The following is a 19,696-nucleotide window of genomic DNA, read 5'->3' on the forward strand; positions in this document are numbered from 1 at the left end:
ACTATTGTTATTATATTTGATCCGTACCGGAATTAAACTAGAAATTTTATTAGTGCGGTTCTAATCTTTTAATTACAAGTTGTTTGCTTTTTAAACATTTAACTGAAAAATGCAAAATAATTGTCAAATTAACCAACATTTGCAAGATAAGACTCCAACTATTTGTAATGTAAATTACAAACTAAGCATCCAACAATCTATCTATTTATATAAAGTTGGGTTTCTCTCCTTCCTCAGCCTGCCACGTCATTAAGTGGGTACTTCTCGCAGTGACACCTGTCCCATTTGGTTTCTACGCTGCGTTTCATTAAATCATTTGTTCATTTCGATCAGGCTTTTTTTTGCTGGTCTTTGTCTTTACTTCGGCCCATAATAGATTTGATTGGGTCTTTTGTCGTTTAGGATTGGTTAACACACTGTTCTTTTCCTTCGCCTCTCCTAAACAAACGACGATTAGGTCGTCCAAATCGCTCTTCCATCTTCTTCCTCAGATACAAAACGTTACCAGTTACCAAATTATCATCTTGAAACCCTTCATTACTCTCTCACACACAATCTATATTAAATGCGATCTCAGGATCTGCAAGGCGGTGGAAATTCATCTATAAAAAGGTATGATTTCCCCGTAAAGAATCATCCTCTCATTCTTTTAAGTTAACCAGTAAACTAATTCTGTGAGATATGACTAACGTTTCGGTCTTCCTCTCCGATTTGCAGATTGGCTGCTCCTCCTCCACTGTTAAAGTCTGTTTGCTCCGTTTAGGGGAGGCTATGCTCGGAATATCTGCTGTGGTGGAGAGCTCACGGCAATGGATATGCTTTTCTGGACTCTCAGGTATCTTATTTAACTAGGTCTTTCGTTCATAAACATAGTCTTTGTGGTTTAATTATTTAGCCATTTCCACCATCCTGAATCCATATAATAAAGTCAAATTTATTTTTAAAAAGTTTTGTTCATAAACAAAGTTATTTTGCCAGATGCTTCCCCCGTCTTGAATCAGTATTACCTACAAAGTATCTTCGATGAAATCAGAAAATATGTATATTTAAATACATGTGTCGAAGGAACCATTTCCATGATGAGGACAAAGAAGATGGTCTTGAGAGAAAGTTCAGTCAAAAGATACTGCAAGAAGAAGCTTATAACTGTCACGTCCCCTGAATCTGCAGACTGACCTCATCAACCAAAGTGTCCCTCAGGTGAGTCACAGTTTCTTTTTTTTTTCTGTTGTTGGTGGCTTCTTCATGACTCATTCTGACAAAATCTTAACAGCATAGAAGCTGGTTGCCAGATACACTCAGTTAGCTTCTAAGGAATATGAATATGATTTTGTTTCTCATGTTCTGTATAATGATTTGTGTTAGCAGCTGCTCATGCTTGCAAACACTAACACCGATTTACCAATTCTGTCTCCAACCCTATTCAACACTGTGTTTATGTTCAATATCTATGTTTTCCAACAAGAACTACATCCTCTACCATTGTTTTGTTGCAGATGTAGATGGTGAAGTGAGAGGCATCAAAACTATATTCAACGATGACATAAGACCACAGAACGTATAATGGTTAACTTGAATATTGACAGGTTGCTTTACATATAAAGTAGTACTATATAAACGTTAATCACTAGAAGTTGAATTTTGTTACGTGTGTGATCAATGATTGTTCGTTTGGCCAGTGAGAATGATAATTTTTTTGTATGTCGCTGCTGTGTTTATAATTTATATAATCTTTCCTTCAAGTTGTGGTTATTAAAAGGGAGAATAATTCGTTTAGCTTTTAAAAATAAAGGTTTTTCCAGATCTTCTACTTATACTCTGCATATATATATATGTAGTTGAATAATAATTTTTAGTGAAGGTGACAGTCTTACTCTTACTGCTCTTCAACCAATGGAAAACGCTAAACACAAACTGTGAAATACCAACCAAAAAAATAATGAGTTAGAAAAAATGGTTCTATACGACTTCTGTGATGCTTTTGTTTGGAATCAATAAAAGTTTAATTTAGCATCATTGTATCAGCAGCATACAGCCTGCCACACAGAAAACGCTACAAGTAATTAACAAAGGCAATCCCACAGGATTCCAGCGAATATGTAAACTCTTAACTCTCCCATTAACCAGCTTATATGTGTGTCACTGTGTCAGAATAAACTTTTGTAACCTTCACTACAAGCATACCATCTCTCTCACAATATGGTTAATTAAGAAACCACCTCCTGCAGCAGACGCTCACTCACTCAAAGCTTCAAACACACTGAGCGTCAAAAGATCGTAGCCTCGGTATGGGCAACTCGCCTTTCCATCACGACAGAGAAAAAAGGAAACAAAGGTAATCATGCAGTTTATTGTTTTTCCCACAAATATAGGTTCTCCGATTATTTGATGATGATTATCAAACACATTAAGTTAGTTCAGGATGATTAAAAAAATAAGAAGTTAATTCATAACCTGGAGGAACGTGGCCTTGAAAATTACACGAGGACTATGGCACAATCCACCCCTATTAAACAAAGGTATAAGAAAGAGACACTTTTACACAATTTATATGTTGAATATCAACCGTAATTCTAAATAATTTTATTCTATCATTATAGTAAACACAAAATAAAGATAAAAGTGTAAAAATAATTACATAATTAAAATGATTTTTTATGATAAACATATTATTGATAGCTAAAAATAAAATAAAAATAATAATAAAGGTATGTTAATATTTTTTAAAAGGTATGTAAATATTACTTTCAATTGAGAATAAACTAAATATTATTAAATAAACATATATAATATATTAGAAATCGTTTTATTCTATTGATTTTTACTTACATCATTGCCACCTATTTCTCCAAAGATGATTATTGCCACCTACGTACTTCTCCAAACAAATGAAAATTAATTTATGATTCTGATATAAAATCATTGCATCTGAATAAATGGAGAAAAAAGGAATCTGCATACCAAACTTGGAAAAAAAAACTAAACCATAATTAAATACTTATATAAAAATAAAAATGATATATATAAACAGTCTGAATGAGAGATGTAATCTAAAACAACTTAACAAAAAAATATATCATAAGAGAAGTGAAAATAGATGATTTAAAAACAATTCAAAGGATATATGCTAGCATATAAAAACAGAATTTTGTTTTTTTCAAATTATTTCAATAATTTGAATATGAATTTAGTTAAGCACAACAAGATTAAAATGGTTTTGTATATAATAAAAAGGTTTAATGGAAATAGATTAAAAAAATTAAGAAGATCAACCACAAACTATCAGTTTGCATATAACATGAAAACCAAATATTAAAAATAAAGTTTACGGATAACAAACTTCCCGCGCGAAGCGCGGACTTACCCTAGTTTATAATGTAAAGATATATGTATAGTCCAACACCATAACGTGATTTCTACAAAATATTGCTATTTCTTATTAATTTTTGATGGCTGTTCTGTAGATTCCGCAGTTTCTGGGGTTCTTTTACAAATATTAAATAATTTAAGGGCATATAATATATTTTGCAACTTTAAATAATAAGGAAAAAAGACAGAGAGAGAAAATCAGAAAACCTAACTCATTAAGCAAAAAAAAAAAGTGAATCTTCGCTGTCAGGAACGAACAAGAAGGAAGATGGGATTGTTCTCCAACAAGATCTCCAGAGATGAGCTCAAGGCAGGAGATCACATCTATTCATGGCGTGCTTACATCTACTCCCATCACGGTTCCATCTCCTCACTCTCTCTCTCTCTCTCTCTGTTATCCACATTTTCGTTTAGTCTCGATCGCGATCGTTAGCTATTTCTGGGTTCTATGCATGCCATTTCATAGGAATCTATGTAGGAGATGGGAAAGTCATTCACTTCACTCGTCGAGGTGGTCTTGAGATCGGAACCGGTACTTATCTGGACACGATCATCCAGGTTTCTGTTCCTCGTCACGGAGGAGACAACCCTTGTCCTAATTGCGGAGACCAATCGACTCTCGACGGCGTAATCTCTTCTTGTCTCGACTGCTTCCTCGCCGGAGGAAACCTCTATCTCTTCCAGTACGATGTCTCCAAGGCCATCCTCGTGGCCAAACAGCGTGGCGGTACCTGCACCACCGCGCCTTCGGATCCTCCCGAAGAAGTCGTTCACCGCGCGAAGTACCTTTTGTCGGGTAACGGGTTTGGCGAGTACCATCTCTTGGACAACAACTGTGAGGATTTCGCGATCTATTGCAAAACTGGTCTGCTTGTTTTTTCCGTCACCAAGTCTGGGAGTAGCAGCCAAGTCAACTCGGTGTGTGCAGCTGGCGGTATCGCTTCTTTGACGCTCAGGTATTTAGGGGTGGGAAGGACTGCTGGTCAAGTGGCTTCGTTGGCGGTGTCTCCAGCTTCGGTGGTTTCTGCTGCAGCCAGTGCTGTTTCGACGACGCTTGGGTTTGTAACTACTGGTTTTGCAGGCATGGCTGTGGCCGGATACAGTAAGTACTGTATTGGTCGTGTGGCTTACGACGTTGGTGTGAGAAAGGATGTCCGCAAGGTCCCTGTGGAAGAGCTTGCTACACTTATGGCATTTCTAGATGGCAATTTGGACAATAACAACAACGACGACAAAAACAAGTAGTTCAAAATTACTCAAGTACTTGTTTCATGGATGGTTGATGACTAATCTGTTGTGTAAGAGACTTTGCTTATGCCTTTGTATTGTGTAAAACTGTATTTTTAACTTATTTGTGCAAGTGGCAAATACAGTCAAAACAATATTATTATTTTCAAGAATTAAACTCTTCAACAAGACATTTTGATAAAAGCTCAACTCCATCACAAAGCTGCTTACTTTTTCATTTACATAAAAGAGAAATGGAGAGTCAAGACCGCAAGTTCCTTCCTCAGACATTCACTACAAAGATATTTTAATTGCAGGAGACAAGATCTTAGTATTAGCAATGCTCTGCTACTGAGAATAATAAGCTGGGTGAAACGGCGGCATCACGAATCCAGGTTGCTGACCATAGTAAACAGGTTGAGGAGGAGCAGCAGAACCATAAAGCCCAGCAGCTAATGGGTTCATCATGTAAGGGCCAAGAACACCACCGCGTGCTGGGTTCACAACACCAAAAGGGTTCAACTGTAAGCCATGATGATGACTATGTTCTGGTCTTGAAGGCTGCTGACTCGGAGCTGGAGCTTGTTGTTGTGTACCTCTGCGATCACGAGGCCGCTTTCTCCCCTTCGTCTGTGGCTGCTGCTGCTGCTCCACGTTGCGTTTCCTCTGCGCCTTGTGTTTCTCCAGCTCCTCCACACGCTCCTCCACTCTCTCCTCAGAGAACTCCGCTTCAAGGCCTTGATCTTTGATGATCTTGATCACTGCTTTCAAGGCACTAACTTCTTTATCAGTAGCTTCGTTCTGTGACTTGAGAGAGTAGTTATCTTCCTTACGAACTCTCTCGGCCGCTTCTCTCGCCTCCTTGACGTAACCTTTCAACACAGAGACCGGCTCAAACCCATCGGTCCTCCCGCACTCGTACATAAACCTCACCGCCAAGATCGGTTTCCCAGTGCTCAAAAGCTTCGTTATAACCTCCCCGACTCTTTCTTTATCTAAACCAATCTTGTTACACACCAATGTCGCTTGCTTATACTTAGCAATCATTACCAAGTAACGTGAAAGCTCCTCAGGGTTGAACTCGGATCCTAATCCAAACGCTGCGATTAAATGAAGAAACAACAACGCCTCGAAAGGCTTGTTACCTATCTTCGTCTTCCAATCCTCAGCAAGCTTCTTGGCCTTCTCTTTGGTATCGGGAGTGATCTTCGCATCATCGAGATCAATCAAAGCTTCCATCAACAAAACGACAACCCTCCTTACATCGATAGTTTTCCCCGACGTCGGGGCTTTGCTCGAGCCGTAGACTGCGTTGAGCACCATCGACGCCGGATCTGGAGAGTAACGAAACGCCGCGGAGAGATCTTGATTAGGCATCGCGTCGTCGTCCCAGTGATCGGCCAGATACTTGCTTAGACCGATCGAGTCCATTTTCTCGCATAAGGCTCTCAGCTCGGGGCGAATAACCACCGTCGCCTCTGCGTCGTCGGTTTCGATTCTAGGAGAATCGTTCGGTAGAGGAGGTTCGGATTGGAGGAGGCGGAGACGGTTAGAGAGGGAGGATTGGAGAGAGGAGAAGTGGGAGTCGATGTCGGACCAGGAGAGAGAGAAAGACGGTGAGAGGAGAGAGCGGTGTGATTGAAGATCGTCGAAGGCTTTCTTCAGGTTTTGCTTCTTCTCGTCGATTTGATCAATCGCGGCGGCGATTGTTTCAGTCTCCGTCATCATCGTTGTAACCCTAGATTTCGATTGATCTTCACCGGCAATCGCGAGACCCGCCGATTATATATTTCTACTATAAAAATACGGTAGTTAACATTCAGTTATCGGTTCGGTTATGGTCTGATTCGGTTTGATATAACGCAAATTAATCAGAGAAATTTTAATCAATGTTGGTTTAGTCCGTTCTAATGTTTCGGTTTATATGCGGGAGAGAAAACTATATTGCAAGGACACATTACTTTTTGACAATGTGGTACGAGAGCCGAATGACCGGTATGTGATGAACGAGATTCCGATCAGTCTCTTAGCTGATAAATACTCCGACAAAAGCAGTTACGAGGCTTTGGGTAAATCTCTTTCCGAAGTCAATGTCGGTATCGAGACAGTGTGGCAGAAGAGTGTAATGGAGGAAGACAAGTCTAAGAACTGGAAGAAAGAGAACATGAGGAGGAAACACAAACTCTGTCCCTTTCCTCTTCAATTCCTTCAAGATTCTTGCAGATAAGAAGAAGCTGGGGCCCCTCGTAATTACATGTTCCTTATAAAAATAGCTTATAAGAAGCAATAAATCAAACACTATTACAAAACTTGTTCTCTTCCGTTTATGTAAAAACTTGTATAATGACAAATATATCAGCTTCCGCATTCATCTTCTGCGTGAGTCATAATTTGATTGCAGAAACTCGAGTCGGAAATGACGGTTTAGTGACTAACCCGAGATCATCATCATCACTCGTACCTGGAGGTTGTGAAAGAAGAGAGTAAACCGGCTGCTTGAGCCGGTATTATATCCCCAAATGTCGACATAGCAGCTGCTGATCTATCCTTGAATATTCCCACTTGTCCGTCACTTAGTATTGATCCAAATCTACTACCAGCCTGAAACATATTTTTTACATGATCTTATTAAAGATGCTGAACAGATTACAAATAAATCAACCCAATACTAGATCTTACCTGCATGAAAGACTTTAAGAACGGGGAAGCCACACCGAAACTGGAGTCATCGTCTAACTCACTCGTTTGAGAATGCTCGCCATTTGTAAATGCATTCCATGAGTTTCTTGAGGAGCCATCATTTGATGTAACTGGAATCGAGACCTTATTTGTACTTCTAGATGACAGAGCCGGAGCACTGCATTGACAAGAAACAAACATATTTTATATGAGAGATCCTTTTCACTATATTCTGCGAAGGCTACAAACAGTTTTTGCAGTCAAAGAAGACAAACCAACCTTATGGGAAGGTATTTGAAGCGGGGAACTGTGGAGCATGGCATGATATTTGACTCTGAATTAGTTGGTAGCTTCTGCGCAGTATCTGTGTACATTCGGTTTAGTTGCACAAAGAATCCAAAGAGCACAGCGTGGCGTAGGTATGACTGCTTCTCGTTCTCCCAGAGATAAGGCTCATACCTTTTTAGACATTTCAAAATCCAATAATCAGAGAATGATTGAGACAATAAACGGTAAGAAGAGATTCACATGAACTTATCGTTAAGATGTGTCTTTGGAATAGTTTACGGATAAGGTTCCTTACGTGAGCCAGTCTATAGGATCCAACTTTTGAGACAGTTGGGAGATCACTCCATCAATGCGACCTCTACTGACTGACTTTGTTTGCTGTTGGCCTTGCTTTCGTCTGAAAGGTGATCTGTTCATTGTACTCTTTGGCATCTCCACATTGGGGCTTGTATCACCCCCAGAAAGAACGTCAGATGCAAATCTCAAATCCAGTAAAATTTGTAAGACTCCTTTCTCTGAAATTTGGGGTTCGTTGGCCTCCCTGGGAGATAAGAAATCCTCATAAATAATGATGATCTGCATTGTACAATGGGAAATTTTTAATAATCGTTCTTGTAAGCAATCACCAGCTTGGAGATATTCACAATGAAAGGTAGTAAGTATGAATAGGGGGGAATTATCACAAACACTTTGAAGAGCAGGTAGAAAATAATCATAGGGAAATAAACGAAACAGAGATAACGCACCTTCTCCAACAGGCTTGAAGCAAATTTTTGCAAGATTGACTTATCCAGTACGTGGCCTCCAATTCGGTGAATTTCTTCTGATGCCCGACACAGAAAAGAGATAATATAGAGCGAAGGCAAGGACGGAAGTGATATCTTCAACTCAGATGGACTCTCGCCCTGCTCTTCCTTAACTATTGTCTCTTCCCAACCCTGCATTATTACTTCACAAATGAGTATGGACACAACAAAGTGAACGTTGGAAATCATAACTGGAAACACAAAAAGGAAGTTTAAACTATCTCAATTTTACTTGAAGAGCCAGAATAAAAAGTAGTTCCTTATATATTTCCACCATTAAAAAGTAGTCAGAAATATCTATTATCAATGCAGGAGTGACAGCTAAGCAAAAAAAAAGGATAAGGGTGGTGTTTTAGTTACTCTTAAAGGAGTTGTAGCAGATAATCCATCATCACTCTTAAGATCACGCAAGAGAATAGCTGAAAGCTCATCCGATAACCACTGTATCCACAATGTATGAGCTTTAATGCACAGATCTCGCATAGTTTTATTAAGCTCTTCAAATTTCGGACTTGTCTTCTCTTCTGCCTTAAGTAGTGCGGCAACAGCTAACGAACTCTGCTTCCTAAGATCGGTATGCAACTGCTTTCCAGGGCTGTCAGCACTGAGTGAAGTATTAGAGCCATATCTTGGTTGCCTCAACAAGGATGACAACTTATCAGAAACTGCAGTCATAGTTTCTCTACACCACAATCTTGGAGAACCGAGAATCAAGGGAACGTGTTCAGAGTGGTTCAGCAATGCAAACAAAAGGCGTCCCATAAATAGAGATTTCTCAATTACTATAGCAGGTGAGATTGCTTCATTGTCATTGTTCTCTTTCTTCATGGCAGATAAGAGAAACTCGAGTTCTCTATCTACATCTGAAAGAAGTGCTGAGACACTGTCATAACACTTATTCTGCACGTATGGAGCCAGATCCTTTAACCTCTGACCTGCCTTTTCTGACTCAAAAAAACTTAAGAGGTCTTCCAAAACACTCTGGCACCGCATATCAACAGCATCTCTCATCTGGCTAACTTCAGGACCAAAGTAAGCAGTTAGACAACTTTGGAAGTCACTTTCTTCAGGTGATGTCTTATTTCCAGTAATAAGGCCAAGTTTCTTTGCGTTAGGCTCAATGAACCAGACACCACCACCTGTAGATGGTCTGTTTAAGTATGCTTGGAAGTTAATCTTTTCACCAGTGATCTTGCTAAAAGCATGAACCGATTCTGCCACATTGACAGCTTTAGCCAAATCCTCAAATCTAGAGTTAATGATGGATTTCATTCTTTCCACAAACGCCTTCTCGAATATTTCATCCCATAGGTTCAAATCATCAGCGAGAACAAGCTCCCGGATTCTATTCCAAGGCAGCTCTACCTCAGACCCAAAAACACTCTTAAGCCAATCTAAACTACCCCTCAAGACATCTTTGCTATCAATGGTCTCTCTTATCAACTTTTCGGCTGTCCCAAGCTCTGCACCAGTAACAATAGCTTCAATCAAATGCTTCCCATTAACCTTGCCAACAATCTGTCCACCACATTCCCTCAACCAACTCAGGCAAGCTTTAGAAATGTCATTTTTATCAAAAATAACCATGACGGACTCCAAATTATCCCTGAATGATTTCCACAACGCAACCTCCTCTTCCGGATTTGGAATCCCACCAAACAGTTGAGAAGCCGGAGGGGTACTCAAGATAGTCTTATAAAACAGAGGCATATCAGTCAAGGCCTGCAAAAACAGCTCACCAACTTGCCCCACAGTCACCTGAATCACACACAACACATCACAAAACACTGAAACTACATTACCCGCATCATCACCACCACAAGCATTCAGCTTTTGCAGAACCCAAGTCTTCCTCGAGTCGAGAAACAGCTCAAGCACTTGCTTCGGATCTAGCTCGTCAACCACCGCAACAGCAGTCAACGCGTCCACGTAAGCCCCCAACCCCAAACCCTGATCCAGAAGCCGCTCGTGGCTCCTCTGCGAGATCTGAGCCTTGAAACTCTCTACAATCTGCCACTGATGCTCCAGCAGCGGAAACTTCTCCAACAGCTTACTCTGATCAACCTCAAATCCCTCCAACTTAACCAGTCTCTGCTGCACGTGCTGAGCACGCATGTACCTCCCCGCAGCTTCTAGAAACATGGACTCGTCGAGGCATCCCCATATATTCTCCGGCGTGTCCACCAGATACTTAACACGACAAGCGATCCCGTACACGTCGACCCGGGCCGAGTCACGGCTAGCGAGATTGGGAGTCTCGGCCACGGGAGAGGAGGAAGAGAGCGATCTGATGTTCCCGTGGATCGAAGAGATGTTCGACGAGATCGACTCGCAGAGCGACTTCATGTGGACGATCGAGTCGGCCGAGTCGATCAGATCCCGGTACCGAGTCCCGACGAGTTGCCGGAGCTCCTCCTTCTTATCCTCGATGTTCTTCCTAGTCGCCGACTCCACGCTCCGAATCTCAGACATCGGTTTCGCGCGGAACAGAGACTCCGCATCTCTCTGACCGACGCCGAGAGCCGCGGCGGAGGGCCGGTGCTCCGCGGTGGAAGCTGATGATGACATTCTCATTTTTTTTTCGTTTGTGTTGTCTCTATCAATACGACGTAGCTTCCATTGAGTAGTGAAGAAGAAGAGAAGCAAAGCTCGGATCTGATCTGATCGGATCTGAAAATGCTTTGCCTCAGATTTAGAAGTAGAATCCCCCGGAGTTAAGATCTAATTTTTTTTTTAAGTTTCTGCCATTGGCGTGAAGAATAACGACGAGAGTAATTAAGCGTTTCATATGAGATTACTAGTTTACCCTTATCTGGGTTTGCAATTGAATCATTCAAATATAATAAGCAAACCGTTCCGGTAAGGGGTAATCATACCGGATGTACTTTTAATTGGTTTAACTAAAGATTAGTGTTGTATTATGTTCTTTTTTTTTACCGTTAACTAAACAAATTGCTAAGATACATTTACCACTTTTCAAAAATACATTCAATCAAAAAATATATATGTGATGATTTAATAATTATTATTTAGGATTTTGTATTTATAGAATAAAATTTGGTGTATTTATCAAAAATTTAAAATATTTGTGAAAATAATTATCTTTTAAAAATAAATTTGAGAAGGTAAAACTCGTAGTAAAATTGAAATTCACTATTTTACCAAAAATTCAATTCACTAAAAACTTATAAATGCATAGATCCACAATTCCATACTTCTTGAATAGTTTGGGCACAATTGTAAAATGTACCTAAATAAAGGTGCAATTACATAAAATAAAATAAATTAAACGAATGAAAAATTGTTCCCTTTTTTTTTCTTCTCCAACGTCGCTCGAATCTCCTCCAATCGACTTTGCCTACATCTCATCCCTCTACGTCGATCTCGATCCCGATCACCATCATCTCTCCACTCTCCGGTGACTTTCACCGTACACGTCACCTTCTCGATTACACACATTTCACTAGTTACGGAGATCTTCAAACCTATCTCCATCGAATCCCGCAGCTGCGTCGTAGCTCTGATCAGCTCGAGAGGAAGGAGATCTAGTTCTAGCTCCCCGCCTCCAGAACCTAATCCGATCTGAGTTTTAGTCGAGAGGAAGAATGGTGGAGCCGCCGGTGAACTCTTCTTCGCTAGGGAAAATGCTATTGGAGGAGGTGAGTCCAGTGGTCATGGTTCTCTGCACGCCTCTCGTTGAAGAGACTTTCCTCAAGAATGGTCTATCCTTTGTGGAAACGCTTAAGCCCTTCTGCAACTTCAGTAACATCGATGGTGAGTCCTCCTGATTTGATGATTACTAGTTTTTTTTTTTTTTTATTGTCTTCTTCAAAGTGTTTGACTTCCAAATGGTGAAAATTTGTTGTGCAGTTCCTGTTCGGACCTCAGGCGATCAGCTTTATCGTCTAAAGAGGTTTACGCTGAGGTTGTTTAATGCCTCAGATATCAGACAACCTAACGTAGAGGTACGTTAATTGTTTCTTAGTCAGAAACAATGTGAATCACAGTTAACGGACATGTTAGAATCATTATCTGTTTTTTTTAAACCAAAAATGCGACGTGAATGCTTGTATTAGAGGCTCCCTCCTCATTCTGCATATTTTGGCTTAGCTCAAAATTGATTATGTTCACGTAATGGATAGGTTGCAAAGCAACGGCTACTACATGTTATTACTCAAGCTGGGGAGAAGGTTTTTCACGATTTGAAATCTGACCCTCCTCAAATTACTGATATACTCTCTAGTAAGTCTCTACTTGAAATTACGCTTTTATGATATGAGTGTTAGACGATGCATGTTTTCGTTATTGAGAAGGTGAATTTTCAGACGCCTTGCTTTTCTAGTGCTGATGTGATTCCGCCGTGCAGATCCAGAGTCTGAAATTGCACCCACATGGTTTCAGTATTACAATAAAGAACTTATCCGTACCTTGTCGTTTTCAGACCATGAAGCGTTTGATCATCCTGTGGCTTGTAAGACATTAAATGGGTTTTAGAATTTTTTTTGTTACTGTCTTCTCACTTTAAACTAGGTTCGCTGATCTTTTTATGTCTCATAGAGTTTTCTGTTGTGTACCTAAATAATTATAAATGTGCTTTTCAGGTCTCTTGGTCGTTTCATCAAAAGACGAAGACCCTTTAAATAAATTTGTAGATCTTTTCAATACCAATAGATTACCTTCTCTGCTTAATGATGGGATCATGGACCCAAAGATTTTGAAGCATTACTTATTGGTGCATGACAATCAAGATGCAACAACAGAGAGGTTGTTGTTCCTTACTCCATCGTTTATGATATCGTTCTCATCATATTGGTGTTTAAATGTAAGTATTTTTGTTGACTGGATGTTTTTTTCTTCTATAGAACGTCTAAAGTCCTGTCTGAGATGAGAAGTACGTTTGGAAATAATGAATGCAACTTACTTTGCACTAATTCATCTAAAGAGGGGAACATAGAACACCAGGCTAATCCCTGGGCTTCATTTGTAAGTCACTCATCAGAACCCTAATCAAACATATTGTTTAAGGTTACTTTTTAAATTATATGTACATATAAGTTCAACATGTTGATTACCAATTTTTCTGAAAGAAATCAAGTGTCCCGGCTGAAAAACTTGGATGTGCTCTTACTGGCGACGATATTGTGGAGGTATATTTAAAAGCTTCTGGCCGCTAGTTCTCGTGTAAAATTATCTTGCTGATGAAATTCACCCCTTTCAATCATTTTGGAATGTATTAACCAACTCTAAAAAATTTACTGGCATATTCGGAGCAGATCAAAGATCTGATGCAAGAGTTTGCTTCCAGGCATATAATTCCATACATGGAGCAGAAAGTCCGAGATCTTAATCAACAGGTTGGCTCTAGATTTTCTCACAAATACACGTGATTCACTATATCCTAGTTTTTCTATATGATTTACTAGTATTTTGTTCTCTTTCCATATCATTAGTTTTCATTTTGTTGTGCCACTAGATTTCTGCAACAAGGAAAGGACTTAGAAACCAGATAAAGAACTTATGGTGGAGAAAAGGAAAAGACGATATTCCGGATTCGACTAAAGGTTCTATGTATGCACTCTTCACCTTCTTGCTCCTTTTATGATTTCCTTGACGTCATCATAAGCTCTAACGGTCTTTTGTCCACTTTTGAAGCTATACCTATAGCTCCACCGAATCTCAAATCAGAATTTTGGGTGACTACGCCTTCATGTTGCATGACTATGAACTTGCATTGTCTAGCTATCGCTTAATATCAACTGATTACAAGCTCGATAAAGCTTGGAAGCACTATGCCGGTGTCCAGGTAGATTCACATCTTTGTAATTATGTTAATGTAGTGGCATAATTTTTTATCAATGTTCGTCTTGTATTTTGAACCTCACATATAGTATAGGTTAACCATGTTATCAAACTGATTGTTTTGGTCTATGCTATTCATTATTTTGTTACTTGTGGTCGCTTGATAACTCATCTTTTCATGCATGGTTGGAAGGAAATGATGGGACTCGCATATTTCATCTCAGACCAGTCAATAAAGGAAGCTGAGTACTGCATGGAAAATGCATCCAGCACTTATATGGTATGTCTTTGTAACCCAATCTTTAACCGAAAACAGTTCTTCAGCAAATATCCGTTTATTCTAAGCAAAACAGGAAAGGGAAATATGAATGGTTTAACTTAAGCAAGTGACGTGGTAGTACGTGCTGATACATCTTTTTAAAATCTCAAGCAGAAACTTGGGAAGTCTGGCTTTCAAAATGCTACTAGATGTGGGCTCTGGTGGGCAGAGATGCTAAAGGCTAGAGACCAGTACAAAGAAGCGGCTTCTGTTTACTTCCGCATATGTGGAGAGGTTCTTCCTTTTTACCTTCAAAACATATGCTGTTTATGCGATTGCTAACTTTAAATTAATTTTCAGGAACCATTGCACGCTGCAGTCATGTTAGAGCAGGCTTCTTACTGCTTCGTGTTAACTAAGCCAGCGATGCTACACAAGTATGGATTTCATCTAGTTCTCTCAGGAGACCACTATAAAATCTGTGATCAGGTACATGCTAATTTGCTGAAAGGGCTCAAGCTTCGTACATGCTTTGCATTTTAAAGAATGCATTTTGTTTGCCTTTTTCCAGGTTAACCATGCAATTCGTACATATAGAAGCGCGATCTCTGTTTATGAATCAACTACTTGGAGCCATATCAAAGACCATGTTTACTTTCATATTGGACAGTAAGTTTTTAATGTAGTTCCCTTAAGACGTGACGATTAGAGATTTGTTGGCTTAAGACTTGCAATGAAATTCTGTTCAGGTGGTATGCAATTGTCGGGATGAATGATGTTGCAGTTAGAAACATGCTCAGAGTACTGGACTGTGGAAACCAGTCCAAGTCTACCCAAGAGATTTTTCTCAGAGACTTTTTCAACATAGTTAAGGTGTGTAGCTTATACTTGCGGTTTTATACGCTCTAATTAAGCTGCTCAGAGAGTAAGATAGTGCTTCCAATAGTTACTCCTGGTCTCTATTCTTCGTCTATACAAAATAATTTTATTTTCATTTTCATATTTCTGTCATTTTGAAGAAAACTGGAATGAAGCACGAGGTGGTGGGACTTCGACTACCAGTTATTAATATGTCGTCTCTTCAAGTTATATATGAAGACCATCGCACTTATGCATCTCAAGCTTCTGTAAGTTGCATATTCACTCTTTGGAAGTATGTACATATTTACCCATCATAACCTTCCTAGGATGTATTGTTTCTATACTTTGTCAACAGCATAATTTGACATCAGTGTTTCTGGTAAAATTTTCGCATTACTTGCGAATGAATAATATTGCCCATCACTGAATTGCTTCCTTAATTAATGGTGAATTTGCAAGTATTGTTTACCAATATGATTCACATGTCGTTGTCAGGCTCTTGTAGAAGAGAGCATTTGGCAATCATTGGAGGATGATATCATTCCATCGTTAAACTCTGGCAAGTCAAACTGGTTGGAGTTACAGTCAAAGCTACTGCCTAAGAAATACAAGGAATCAAATGTTTGTGTCGTTGGAGGTATGCAGGTTATTGTTAGCTGCATTCGATGTTTATCTGAATCAGATTTTCCTTCTTAGTGATCGAAAATTTAACTTATGCTTGAAGTCTGAAGGCTAAAAGAATGCAATCTATAGTCCAGCCAAAATAGGCACACTTATTCGCAAAATCTGTTTTACCTTGTTATACCAGCAGCAGGACATTACAGTTTGAGACTTGAAACGACTAGATTTATTTTTCACGGAGATATGATAGAGAGAGAAGGGGAGTGATAGGTTTCTTCATTTGTCGTATCAATCTATTAATATTATCACTTATAAGGACGGGGCATTTCTTTGTTTGGCAATACAACCACGCCATATTGTTGATGACATGATACTCTGCTTTAGCATGTTTGAAAATGTATGTAACTGGGGATTATTCTTTGCTTTCAGAGTCAGTGAAATTGGATCTGGAGTTTAGGAATCCACTGCTAATCTCTACTTCCGTTACAAGCGTCTCTCTCATCTGTGAACTTACCGCAAATTCGGATGACTTAAAATTGGGTAAGCTATTTCTATTATTTGATGTTCACTTTACAAATTTTCTACATCCTTCAGTTTGTATATGGTTGACTGATTTCCACATCTGACTTTGTAAAGTAGATAAAGAGCCAAGTAGCTTAAGCTTGGAGACCGAACACAATCAGTAAGCATCTAATCTCTTGAATCAGGTTTCCTTCAACTTTATTGACCCACATTTGATTGACTAAGCTGTGCCGTCGTTGTCAACAATACTACAGGGTTGCAACCTCTGGTTTCTCTTCTTTCACCTTGTCTGAAGTGGACTTCACATTAGGCGGAGGCGAGAAAAAGTTGGTGAGTCTTGCTAAATTAGACACTTAGATTGATTGATATGTTTCAATATTTTAAATCTTCCTCTATCTGACATTTTCATGTTCTTGTGTATATATAGAGAAACATCTTTTTCAAATTTGTGATACTCCTTCCACCTGTAATTGTTGTCTTTACCCTGGTCATTTGTAACTTTTGACTATTGTAACTTCCGTTTGCTTACTTTTTCTCCTTGATGAGGTTCTGAGGGTTTAATTATCTGCTATTTGTTTGTTTTGTATGACTTATCGTTTTGCTTTTGTCGTTCAGGTGAGGCTCACAGTTACCCCCAGTGAAGAAGGTATCCTCAAAATTGTCGGTGTAAGGTGGGAGTTGTCTGGCTCCATTGTAGGCGTGCATTACTTCCAATCTGTGCCTACAAAGGCAAAAACTAACAAAGCAAGAAAGAAAAACAAACTTACTCCCACTGATGCCTTGAAATTTTTGGTCATTAAGGTGCAAACGTCTCCTCAATGTTTTATTTTTATTTTTATTCGTTGGGACCTTCTAATGTAAAGATATTTTGACCGTGCAGAGTCTACCCAGGCTTGAGGGTTCAATTGATCATCTGCCTGAGAAATTGTATGCTGGAGATCTTCGTTATCTTGTTTTAGAGTTAAAAAATAGTTCAGAATCTCCAATAAAGGTAGTTTCTTGTTCTCATCAACCCTTATCATTCATATTATTTGCTGTAAAGCCAATTTATTTTTTTGTTTGTTCTGTTACTGTCTATGAATTTCGTTTGTTATGTTTTTGTTTATACTATTTATTCCTGCTTGACGACCGAATTGTGATGCACTAAACTTTTTTTAATCATTCTTGTGCCAACAACTTTTCTCTGTCCTTGTAGAATCTTAAAATGAAGATTAGCCATCCAAGATTTGTAAATCCTGAAAGTCATGAAGAAGAGCTGACACCCGGATTTCCAGATTGCTTAAGGAAGGGCCATGAACAAAATACTGTCCAGCGTGTAACAAGTAGAACTAGTGTATTTGCATTTCCAAAGGTCAGTGGCGAGCCTTTTGTTCAAGCCTCAAAAGTGATTGTGCATGTCAGATAATTCTAAAATGGTTCTGAATACTTATCTATTTCAGGATGTATCACTGCAAGGAGACCGATCTTTGAGGTGGCCTCTTTGGCTTCGAGCTGCCACCCCTGGAACGATATCTTTGTATTTCACAATATACTACGAGATGGAAAATGTATCAAGCATCATGAAGTATCGCACCCTAAGGATGCATTATAATTTAAAGGTAACGGAATCTCTACACTGCAATTTTGCATTGGCCAAGATATCTAAATCGTAAAATTTCCTATATAGGTATTACCATCTCTTGAGACCTCGTTCGAAATCACCCCCTCTCCATCAAGATTGCAAGAATTTCTTGTGCGTATGGATATCGTGAACCGTGCGAATTCAGAGTCTTTCGAAATTGATCAGTTGTCAACAGTTGGGTGTCGGTGGGGTATCTCGTTGCTTCAGCCTGTTGATACAATCTTACCTTCCAAGTCTCTACTTCCTGGGCAAGCTTTATCATGTTTCTTCATGATTAAGGTCATTTGAACTTATAAAGTTCATTTAATACACTTTATTAGCTAGCTGGTTTATCTCTTATCCAAGTCTGAAATTAGAGCGTTTTTCTTTTCAGGATTGCAGAAAACCCGGGACTGAAGAAGAGAAAACCATGTCTATTCCTCTTAGCCAAAGCGACATAAAACTGATTACTCAGGATGACGATGAAAAGCTTTTTGATATCGTTAACTCACCTTTAGCAAGCTTCCATGAAAGCGAAAGGTCATTTAGTGGAACCTCAGATCCGGTAAGCAAAAAGTCCCTCTTTCAGGGACTTTTTCTCAAACATAACATCATATCGCTGGTAACTTTCTATTATCAGAAGCTTTAGTGAACTCGTGTTTTTATGATGAAACAGTCAAGTCCGGATACGGTTGACTTCATTCTAATATCTCGCCTAGCAAAATCCAGCAATCCATCAGCAGTGTCAGATATACCAAAGATTCTGTCTCACGATTCATGTCATAATAGGTAAAGAGTACAGGCAAAAGTATCTTTATTCAGCTTTCAAACCTATCCTTACCTCTGATCACATTGCTGTTCAATTACAGAATCAAGAGCTCAATCCCGCTCTCATGGTCACTAGACGGTCCCAAAACCATAAACCACGATTTTTCGACCTCCTTGTGCGAAATCAAACTAAAGATGGTAGTCAGAAATACATCTGATGGATTTTTATCTGTGAGCATCAACACCATTGATGGCGGCCTACCAGATACATCAGCACCAACTCCTTCCTCTGGAAACCAATCCGGGTGGCGCTACGTGCCAGCCATAACAGAGGAAATGAAACTAACTTCAGACGTCATGGGAAGCCGCCTGGGCAAACCACCAGCTTCGATGGAAAGCTCGCCTCCTTTCATATGGTCAGGTTCAAGTTCCACTAAGGTCAAAATCCAGCCATTGTCCACAACAGAGATCCCCCTGCAGATATCGGTTTTCTCTCCTGGTGTCTACAATCTCTCTTCGTATACACTTATATGGGAGCATGAAAACGCTTCATCATCAACATCATCAGGGACATGCCAAGGCTATCCTTGTTACCTTACTGTTCTTCAGTCTGAGTGAGCTTTCTCTCTTTCTATAAAAGATTTGATGTGTCCATTAGTAAGCAAGAGAATCTTCTAATGTGTCACATTGTCCTCTGTGTATTCATATCTTACTGGTCCTTACGAATGAGTTTTCAATTTTGATTGTAGCAAGTTGTTGTCATGAAATGGTTTCGAAAGGAGAAAGACATTACGCCAAATGGTGAATCTTACTTTTGTTTGTGGAATAAAAGATTAGAGAGATTATGGTGGCCCTTTGAATGCTTGAATTTTATTTAGCTGAACTATAGATGTCTGA

General features: G+C 39.4%; 4 protein-coding genes across 7 annotated transcripts; 2 read left to right on the plus strand and 2 right to left on the minus strand.

Annotated features, from left to right (window-relative positions):
• Positions 1-3,259: 3,259 nt before the first annotated feature.
• Positions 3,260-4,789, plus strand: LOC108838424 (protein LEAD-SENSITIVE 1-like). Its single transcript, XM_056990774.1, has 2 exons — positions 3,260-3,728; positions 3,836-4,789. Exons 1-2 carry the CDS (start codon positions 3,638-3,640, stop codon positions 4,612-4,614), a joined length of 870 nt encoding a protein of 289 aa, XP_056846754.1. The 5' UTR covers positions 3,260-3,637; the 3' UTR covers positions 4,615-4,789.
• Positions 4,738-6,395, minus strand: LOC108838423 (truncated FRIGIDA-like protein 1). Its single transcript, XM_018611362.2, has one exon. It carries the CDS (start codon positions 6,322-6,324, stop codon positions 4,945-4,947), a length of 1,380 nt encoding a protein of 459 aa, XP_018466864.2. The 5' UTR covers positions 6,325-6,395; the 3' UTR covers positions 4,738-4,944.
• Positions 6,396-6,768: 373 nt separating this feature from the next.
• Positions 6,769-11,124, minus strand: LOC108817612 (conserved oligomeric Golgi complex subunit 1). The gene is made up of 6 exons (XM_018590338.2): positions 8,730-11,124; positions 8,310-8,501; positions 7,859-8,139; positions 7,555-7,734; positions 7,276-7,453; positions 6,769-7,197 (listed from the first exon to the last, which is right to left on the minus strand). Exons 1-6 carry the CDS (start codon positions 10,941-10,943, stop codon positions 7,048-7,050), a joined length of 3,195 nt encoding a protein of 1,064 aa, XP_018445840.1. The 5' UTR covers positions 10,944-11,124; the 3' UTR covers positions 6,769-7,047.
• Positions 11,125-11,671: 547 nt separating this feature from the next.
• On the plus strand, positions 11,672-19,653 carry LOC108817661 (uncharacterized). Of its 4 annotated transcripts, none has more exons than XM_018590406.2 (28): positions 11,672-12,143; positions 12,240-12,334; positions 12,512-12,611; positions 12,736-12,840; positions 12,971-13,133; positions 13,232-13,352; positions 13,457-13,516; positions 13,643-13,723; positions 13,843-13,937; positions 14,022-14,172; positions 14,362-14,448; positions 14,599-14,721; positions 14,788-14,916; positions 14,999-15,096; positions 15,177-15,300; positions 15,447-15,554; positions 15,784-15,925; positions 16,339-16,449; positions 16,546-16,591; positions 16,686-16,761; positions 17,047-17,232; positions 17,312-17,422; positions 17,627-17,782; positions 17,871-18,029; positions 18,098-18,331; positions 18,426-18,596; positions 18,708-18,820; positions 18,901-19,653. In XM_018590406.2, the coding sequence occupies exons 1-28, from the start codon at positions 11,975-11,977 to the stop codon at positions 19,415-19,417; spliced, it is 3,831 nt and encodes a 1,276-aa protein (XP_018445908.2). In that variant the 5' UTR covers positions 11,672-11,974; the 3' UTR covers positions 19,418-19,653. The 4 variants fall into 4 exon arrangements, with proteins under 4 accessions (XP_018445908.2, XP_018445911.2, XP_018445909.2 ...); XM_018590409.2 differs by having other exon boundaries at positions 16,549-16,591; XM_018590407.2 differs by having other exon boundaries at positions 14,602-14,721.
• The last annotated feature ends 43 nt before the right edge of the window (positions 19,654-19,696 follow it).

This window comes from Raphanus sativus, chromosome 7 (genome assembly GCF_000801105.2).
Source record: "Raphanus sativus cultivar WK10039 chromosome 7, ASM80110v3, whole genome shotgun sequence".
NCBI lineage: Eukaryota > Viridiplantae > Streptophyta > Magnoliopsida > Brassicales > Brassicaceae > Raphanus > Raphanus sativus.